Genomic DNA, 10,000 nt, shown 5'->3' with positions numbered 1-10,000 from the left:
GTGGAGTCGAAGAAAAACATGTGCCAACCATACCTCGGATCATCCAATACAATTTGATAATGGTAACAATTGACTATATTAATTTATGCTGATTCTCATTGATGCAATAATACCTTTGAAGTGTAGAAAAACATTAGAAACAAACAAAAACAATAACAAAACATAATTCAAAACTTATTAAAATTAATCCGAAGCTCAGCTATAGTTGAGTTTTTTTAATTAAAAGGCAAGAACAAAGTTCCACTATCACTGAAATATCGTTTTAGAAAGATGGTATTTACTTATCATAGCATGTGAACATATTCATTTACAAGAGAAGTACATATCATTCTGCTACCCTGTGAACATATAAATTCTCAACATCTGTTAAGTCTTTCTTAATTTTACATCATTTATTTCTTGGACATTTTACGGATCTTCCCCTAGTCGCATTCTTCCTCTTCCTGATGTTCTTATTCTCCCATCTTGCACTTGTACATTTTGCTCTTGTTCCTCCTTCATACGTATCACCACAAGAGTACTTTTCATTTTCTTAGTGAAAAAAAATAGAATACTGCGGAGGCGGGCTTTTTCAATTTTTTAAAATGCATGACCTGGTTCTTTTGGATTTTATGAACTTTGATAAAATTCTTCCTATATTATGTGGAATTTTGTTCTTTTTCCAAGCAGTGCATTCCTCCACAAACAAACAATGTATTTTGGAAGTTGCCGACTTCTATTGTTTCTTCAGCTTCATCTACCTCAGATTCAGAGTCGGTGGCATCTATTTCTGGATCTGGCTGCAACAGAATCAGTGGCATTTCTTCATCACTGATGCTTTCATTTGAAGAGCTAGTAGCATTCCCATTCCAATGAAATTATGAAATACCGCCAGTGTCTGAAGGATTAGAAGAAGAAAATATATTGGGAAGGCACACACAACTGGAAAGGGCAATGAGAGAGAGAGAGAGAGAGAGAGAGAGAGAGAGATAGGGGGGGAGGGAGAGAGAGAGAGAGAGAGAGGGGGGGGGGAGAGAGAGAGTATTTTGGGGATGTGAGTGCATTATTATTATTTTGAAAACTTTATTTTACTGGACCCCAATTGACAATTATTGTCATGTAGAAATAAAAGCTGTTGTCATGTTCTTTTTTTTAAAAAATCATATTCACAAATCTCAATGCACAGACGTGTATCGCAATCCATACCGAAACAACTAAGAAAGGATCCATAGACTTCAATGATCGGGTGATATACAATTTTTTTCTCTAGAGGAAAATCGACAAATGCACCTCTTTTACATAATATAATATGCCCATCGTAAATGCCAGTTACGTGAGTACATCTCTTTAAAATTCAAACCACACATGCCCCCCCCCCCCCCTCTTTTTTTTAACACACAATATACACAAATTCTTTTAAAAAATAAACCCATTTGAACATTGATATTGCGCATCCACTGAGTGAGCTCAAGACACTTTAAAAGGGCTCCTAAGCCAATAGCAACATGAAGAAGATACATGATGCCTGTTGGGCAAAATAACATAATTTTCCTCCAACACAGACAACACTGCTTCCGGCCATATACTCATTTTACACCTGAGTACGGTGAAAGAATGTTTTCGATCCATGTCGCCTTAATTAAACAGCTAGCAACCGGCCCTGAACTCAATGTATATCTGAGCATTCAAACTACACAGGATGTTACATTTTCTCCATACGTCATGGTTTAGGTCCAATGCAGCATAATTTAGATGACACAACGGATGGCTGAACATTTTTTTAAACCCCAACAACATACAAATCATTTAGTTAGCAAATTCAAAAATACAAAAGCAATAATATCATTACAATATGACTGAAACATAATTAGGACATTTAAGCTAATTTAGTTCATCTAGAGATTGAATAACGGTACAAGAAAATAAATCACTTGTCATACGAAGTAACAAACAAATCTGTGGGTAGGTGGGGTACACTCAAGAAGAAAATATAATCGAGAAACGAAAGTAAGGCAAGTATTGGAAGAAACATTAAATTGAAAATTAGCACTTTCATTTTTCTATCATTGTTTCACCATTTCATATTTGGCGATTCATTCTCGCTGGTATTACAATCATAAAATTAATGATATTATCGCTTCATGTTTTTTGTTACATAGGATAAATGTAAGAATCATCAAAATAAAGAGTTAGTACTTACTTGCATGTTTCTTGATTAGAGTTGATGGAAAAGTAGGTAACTGAAACTGGCGCTCATCATATTGGACAGCAAACAGGAAACAATATTACCTAAGTCAATTATTGTAAATGCCATCTACCAGTAAGTTGTGGATCATATTGACACGACTATGTCACCAAATAAATAGATGCATAATATCACAACAAAAACATCAAAATGATGTAAACCTATTCATTTAATGAGAAAATATTAACTGAATTTTCCATTGTAAAAAATGGGGGTTAAATGGCCCTCAAATATGAAATAAATCGGACTTTCTAGTACCTTAGTGCAAGTCATGGGGGCCAAATGGACCCCAAATCAGAAAATAGGACTTTCTGGTATTTTCCTCTTTGCATGTCATGGGGATCAAATGGACCCCAGATCAGGAAATAGAACTTTCTATTTTTAGTATGAAAACAGGGTTTTAAACATAGTTTTCTGTGTTGTTACGTTACATCCAGCTGGTGGATGTTGATGAATTTTTATTCCCTCGAGCCTCAAGCAGCGACATTCTCAGTACCTTTGATGCAAATATATAATATAATAATAATATAATAATAATAATATAATATATTAGTTTATCACACTAAGAATTTATAGAACATAGTTGGCGTCACTCAGCTCTTTCTTATTATTTTCAGACCGCCTGTTTGTTTTTATTTGTTTTTCAGGGTTTTATGGCGCTTGCGACACATTAAGGTCATATCAGCGCCAGTAAAAAGGAAGAAAATGGGAATGTAAAAAGTTCTAGAATTACAATTAAAGCATCCAAGAATAAGGCAGACAAAGGGGAATTGGTTCAAATAGGCAACAGATGTAGATTCCAAGAGCACACTATCAGTGTACTTAGTTTGAGATCACTAGATGTCTCATCCAGATACAGGTACACTTCCCCACTAAGAGGAATACACTCAAATGTTTTACAAATCATATATAACACAGAACTATTAGCCTAATGAGCCACCTTACAAAAATTCTTTTGAAGATAATTTTACTAAGAATAAGAAATAAAATACGACCTGAAATTGGGGAGATGCAATTTGGTTTTGTTGAGGACAAGGGTACCAGAAATGGAATATTCACATTATCAATGCTGATGGAAAGATGTATTGAAGTAAATAAAGATCTGTATATGTGTTTCATCGACTATTCAAAAGCCTTTGATAAAGTACAACACGAAAAACTATTCAAAATTCTATCATCCTTGGACATTGATGGTAAAAATTTAAGAATATTACGGAATTTGTACTGGGAACAAGAAGCAGCAATGCGTGTTGACAACGAGCTAAGCAGTTTTACACCTAGTAGAAGAGGAGTTAGGCAGGGGTGTGTTTTGTCTCCAGATTTATTCAACCTCTATAGTGAAATGATATTAAGAGATATCGAACATAAGAAGGGGGTTTGTATTGGAGGAAAGAATGTAACAAATCTGAGGTATGCAGATGACACGGTTCTACTGGCAGAATCTGAACATGAACTACAAGAATTACTGGATGTTGTAGTCAGGAGTAGTGAAAATATGGGACTGGAACTGAATATATCTAAAACAGAATGTATGACGGTATCTAAAAATAATAACCCACCAGCCTGTGTAATAACAAGCAGAGGACAAACAATACAACAAGTTGAATGTTTCAAATATTTAGGCTTCAATGTAACATCCAATGGAAAATCAGATTGTGAAATAAAGAAAAGAATAGGTATGGCGAAGAATGCATTCAACCAGCTGCATACAATTATGAAAAACAGGAATATTAGCATGAAAACAAAAATCAAGGTCCTGGATTGCTATGTACTGTCTGTGCTGCTATATGGTTGTGAGAGCTGAATCATAAACAAGACCATGGTTAAAAGACTGGAGGCAGCGGAAATGTGGTTTTACAGAAGAATGATGAGGGTGTCATGGGTGGAAAGGAAAAGAAATGTTTGTTTGTTTGTTTGTTGCTTTAGGTCTCTTCCAACACAATTGAGGTTATATGAGAGACCGCTGAAACAAAAAAACAAGCAATCTAACAAAAATAGTACAAATGTAAATCAAAATCATAACCTAAAGATATCATAAGCTAAATTATAAATAACCAAGAACAAACAGGCAGAAGATTTACAGGAAAAAAATATCCCCTGTCAAAAATACAATCACAAACCAAAGAAGCAGGATAGGCTAGTAAAGAGAAGAAGAAACGACATCACTATCGGATCGTACACCCATGCGAACATCATAGGTATATGATTCAAGGGTGATGCTCCCATCCAACCACCCGCGGAAAAGAAATGAAGAAATTTTAGAAATGGCAAACAGAAAAAGATCACTGATAACAAAAATCATCAAACGCCAAATGGAATTTTTAGGACACATTATCCGCCACCCTGGTTTGGAAGTACTCGCCTTGACTGGAAAGATGAATGGAAAAAGAATAAGAGGAAGACAAAGAATAACTTATTTGAAAGGGATAAGAACTTGGACAGATGAAGCTGAGAACGGTGGCGCTACTTTAATAGAATTGGCAAGAGATAGATCAGCTTGGCGGAAGATGACCTCCGACGTCTGCTTCAGATATGGAACTACATGATGATGATGATATAATATGAAGAAACATAATACAGTGCATAACAGAGAGATGATTTACAAGGGGGAAAAAATAGCATCTCCCAAAACTAACTATATATTTGAGTGTTTCCCTTTCAGCCAGGGCATCGAGCCAAAACCTATGACGAAACCAGGTAATCTCATTCCAAGACAAAGACAGAAAGCAAATTGGAAAACATATATAGGGGGATAGAAGACACAGTACGTACCTCCCTGCCCACTATGGGAGGTCAGGAACCCCACCCAGTGCCAGTTAGTGATTTGTTCTCACTAAATATATAATAATAATAATGCTGATAACTTATATAGCGCTCCGAGACACCAGACTCTAAGCGCTTATTAATTGATTTATATAAATCAGTCTATAAACGTTAAAGGCTGCACACAGTTTTATTGTGTGCTGATGTGTTTATTCTGGCTGACGGATGTTGTGAGTAATTTATCTAAATGCATTGCATCCTTCCTTATAAAATCTTGACACGCTTGCATCTTGGCAAAATTTAAATATGTGTCTTTCTAGAGTACGGGAGTTAAGTAGTTAATATTTTTGTCACAGTTTCAAGCTGCCCCGAGTCTTCTACAGAAGTTTTTCGTTTTGCAAACAACGAATCGATTGTCCTGTTATTGGCCTAAACCTAAAGCAAGACTGACTTAAACACTAACAAACCGCCTTTTAAAAAAAAATTACCCAGAAAACGGTTACTCTCTCTACTACTCAAGAATTCTGAGAAAACAAAAAAAGTATTTAGAATTTTGGCTTTAAAACTCGTCCTTCGAACATCTATCGATTAGAATTAAAACAACAAAAATCTCTGAAACCTGGGACTTCCGTGAACACTTCTAATCGATTGGTATAATTTGAAGGACGTGTTTTCGAGCCAAAATTTTAAATACTTGTATTTTGATGGGGGTTATTTGTTTGTTTGTTTGTTTTTGTTGTCTTGTTGTTTTGTTGGGGTTTTTTTTTTCAGTGTACATCAGTCGCCCACCCATCTATTAGCACAAAAAGTCTCTTGAGTTGAGTCTTTGGAAAAGGCACTTTACTCGCATCATATCACCGTACTCATGTGTAAAATGAGTACCTGGCCGTTAACAGCGTTGTCTTTGTCGGGGGAAAAAATGTAATCTCGCCTAACAGGCGTCATGTCTCGTTCTACATATCACCTGTTGCTGTTGGTCAGGGACCTTTTGTAAAGCGCTTTGAGCACTATCAGTGGATATTGTGCTATATAAGAGATAATTTAACTTAATTTAATCTCGGTTTCTCGGTGTGACACAGACTTGCTATCATGTTACTTTCCATCTGATCTAACGGACCTACTCATTGATGGGTAGACAGAGTGGGGAAAGGGTGGGGGCGAGGGGGGGGGGGGGGCGAATCAGGAAGAAATCTCGACTGCACTCGAGATTTCTCACGTTACCTGCCCTGTGAAGCGAGTGCTCTACATACCAACTGATCCGAGCATCCAGACCTCTGGATTGTATGGTGCAAGACATCACCATCATCATCATCATCATCATCATCATCATCATCATCATCATCATCATCATCATCAACATCATCAGCAGCAGCAGCAGCAACAGCAGCAGCAGCAGCAGCAGCATCACCACCACCACCACCAACACTATCATCATCATCATCCTCATCACCACCACCACAACGATCATCATCATCATTATCAGTATCTTCATCCACAGTAATAATCTATTTTCTTGTCTATTTACAATAAAGATTATGCCGAGTTCCTTAATGATAGCTATTCTTGTGGTATAAAACTCGCTTTGGGATCAGAAGAACCTGGGTTCGATCGAGCCTCACTCGGCGCATAGTCGAATCCTTGGAAAAGGCTCTTCACTCACAATTCTCCCATCGTACTCAGATGTAAAATGAGTACGTGGCCGTTTACAGCGATGTCTCTATCGGAACAAAAAGTGAAATATCGACTCGTCATGTCTTGTTCTACATGTTACGTATTTGCTATTGTTCAGGGACACTTTGTAACGCGCTTTGAGCAAGTTTAGTGGATATTGCGCTATATATAATCTCAAGTTTGTTTGGCTGTTTTTGTTTTTTTTTGTTTTTTTTTTTATTTTGTTTTATGTTTGTTTTTATTATTTTTTTTCATTGAATATCTGAATTGGCAGACTGTCAAACATAAAATTTGAATTTGAATTATTACACATAAAATTCTAGGCGTTTCTTGGGCAGATTTGTCCTCTGGTGGCATGATATTTTCCTCGCTTGCAACCTAGGCGTAAAAGGTTTGAATCCCTCGGTTGGCTGCGCAAAGTTGAGTTCTATGAAAAAAAGGCTATTTTCTGCACATTTTTCCAATGTTGTTCAGGTGTTTAAAAATGAGTACCTGTCGGGAACAGCTTTTTAGCTTTTTCACTGTCACAGATTTCCGGAAATACATAAAGTAAAGTAAATGATGCTGCTCGATGCTAGAAGAGATGAATAACAATGTGAAATTGAATTTAAGCTTCGATTTAATCTAAAAAAAAAAAAAAACAGTCCCTCTCAGCTAGAGTATCCCGCCAGGGCCAGGACAAAACCAAGTAATCTCATTCCAAGACATAGACAGAGAGTGAGTTGGAAGATAGATATAAGGGGAGAGAAGACACAGTAAGTGCCTTTTTGCCCACTATGGGAGGCCAGGAACCCCACCCAGTGGTTTCCCCTTTATCAACATAACAGGATGAATGAAACACTACAGACGAATGAGATAAAGGGGAAACCCGAAACGTCATTTTTATCTGTTTTCGTTTATTAAATAGAAGCTTACATTCAATTTCACATTGTTATTTATTGGAAATTGATAAATAAAGACCATCTTTCCGGAACAATGTTAGCCCCCAACCCTTTTTTTTAAATAATAGATATGAACATGTATGTAGTGCATTCTCATGGATTTATCATAATAAATGCGCATTGCAATGTTTCATTTATTCCCACAGCAGACCATATGAAACCGTATTTCCATTTCAAACAGTATCATTTGTTTGTTAGGTGTCCTATAGTGTGCTAACACTCACATAATATCCGTCACTGCTTTTAGCCAGGTACTCATTCAAATGATGATGATGATGATGATGATGATGATGATGATAACGATGATGATGATGATGATAACGATGATGATGACGACGACGATGGTGATGATAACGATGATGATGATGACGACGACGACGACAACGATGACGATGATGACTTACTGTAACATCCGTTTCATCTTTCTGTTCTCCCCTGACACACAACAAATATCGTTCAAGGCCTGGCTCAGTTTCTTCTCCACTTCCTCCATTTCAAGACACGCCTGTTGCTTCTCTTTGGAGAATTGACTTTCCAACTGAGGAATCTGACACAGACAACATAACAACAACAACATCAATTGCTGCAATTACATTACCAAACTTTGTGACGTTTTTTCTCGTTATCATCACCACCATTTTCATCAATATCACCAACACACACACACACACACACACACACACACACACACAGACATACAGACAGACAGATACGCACATATACGTACACCATCATCATCATCAACGTCATCGTCGTTGTCGTCGTCTTTAATGTCATTCAATTTGTCCTGCATGTTCCCTCTTCTTTTAAACCAATAATTTGATTCTCTCTCTCTCTCTCTCTCTCTCTCTCTCTCTCTCTCTCTCTCTCTATCTCTCTCTCTCTCTGTTTACTTTGGCTATTTCATCCTGAGGCTAACTGGACAGTAATAAAAAATTATATTTTAATTCCCTTAATTCATCCCATAGAGGAAATTTGTCTCTAGAGTCTAATCCTAGGGAAGACTGGAATAACCCAGGCATCAGCCGCAGTGCAGCGCCGCAAATTGAGCTAAGGCGAGGTGACTTGCTCAATGCCACACAGCGCAGCGGCGTGTGATCGAACTCGGTACCTTTCGGGTACGAAGCAAAGACCGCACCGCTGAGCCACGCTAGTGGAGGAATGCCAAGAACATGTCATCTGCGTGTTCCGCGTCTCCAATCAAAGATATTGATGTCTGAGAGAAAAGACACCAACCGTGAACGTAACTACATCGATAAAGAGAAGCAGATAGGGATGGCTTGGAAATGTTTCCAGAATGAAAGCAACTGCTTTGCCAAGAACGGCACCCCGCCGGATGACTGAAGGCAAAAGACGAAGAAGCAGACCTAAAGAAACCATGGATAAAGAACTGAAAGAGTAAGGCCTAACCTGGAATAATATCTTTGTCCGTACAGCCGACAGACAGAATTATAAGTCCTTTATACATGCCCTATGCGCCCCATGGCTTGATAACTATATAACTATATATATATATATATATATATATATATATATATATATATATATATATATATATATATATACATATATATATATATATATACATATATATATATATATATATATATATATATATATATATATATATATATATAATTTTAATATTTACCACAATGTTTGAGACAGTCTACATTAATGTTTCAGGCCTAATCAGCCATCGTCAGGACTGTGCGTTACATGAGTTTGGCTTGTTGACTCATGTCGAGACACTGCTACATGTCGAGCACTTTTCGTACCATATTTGTATCAAACACGATTCAATATATATATATATATATATATATATATATATATATATATATATATATATATATATATATATAATTATATATATATATATATATATATATATATATATATATATATATATATATATATATATATTCTATATATACCAAAAAAAAAGCGCGCTTCTATTTGTTTATTTCTATTGTGAAAAGTATAACTATTAGTACTATCCTTTATTTTTTATAAAAGGGTCGCAAAATATCAAAATAATTAAACCAACAATTTATGAATGAGATAGAATCTTGTAACACCACCCAAAAATTTCGATATCGAAAAGATGACGCATTTTGTGGCATTTGCGCGTTTTTTTTTAAAGAGGACACTTGTTGCTATGCCTGAGACACTCTATGCTGATAATGACATAAAACTATTGGAAGAAAATCTTTTGTCAGACTGTGAACACCTTTATCCAGGAAGGAATTTAATTTTGCAACAAGGTGGTGCTACATCCCATACTACACGAGCAAAAGAACACAAGCTTTTCTTCTAAATAAGAATATTTATTTCATAAAGAAAGACAACTGGCCGCCTCAACCAACCCTCCTTAACCCATGGATTACGCACTTTGGAA

At 36.4% G+C, this 10,000-nt stretch overlaps 1 protein-coding gene across 2 annotated transcripts in view; it reads right to left on the bottom strand.

Moving 5' to 3' along the window:
• The window catches only part of LOC144979884 (uncharacterized), a 121,605-nt gene that overhangs the window by 68,718 nt on the left and 42,887 nt on the right, over positions 1 to 10,000 (bottom strand). For both annotated transcript variants that reach the window (XM_078927124.1, XM_078927125.1), the window contains one exon: positions 8,004 to 8,146. In XM_078927124.1, coding sequence (XP_078783250.1) covers positions 8,004 to 8,146 — 143 coding nt within the window. The remainder of the gene's footprint in view (positions 1 to 8,003; positions 8,147 to 10,000) is intronic.

The sequence above is a fragment of the Berghia stephanieae genome, chromosome 9 (assembly GCF_034508935.2).
Source record: "Berghia stephanieae isolate SIO BIC M18660-M18661 chromosome 9, UCSD_Bste_1.3, whole genome shotgun sequence".
Classification (NCBI taxonomy): Eukaryota; Metazoa; Mollusca; class Gastropoda; order Nudibranchia; family Aeolidiidae; genus Berghia; species Berghia stephanieae.
The sequence above is the reverse complement of the archived record's forward strand: the minus strand, read 5'-3'. Positions and strand labels throughout refer to the sequence as shown.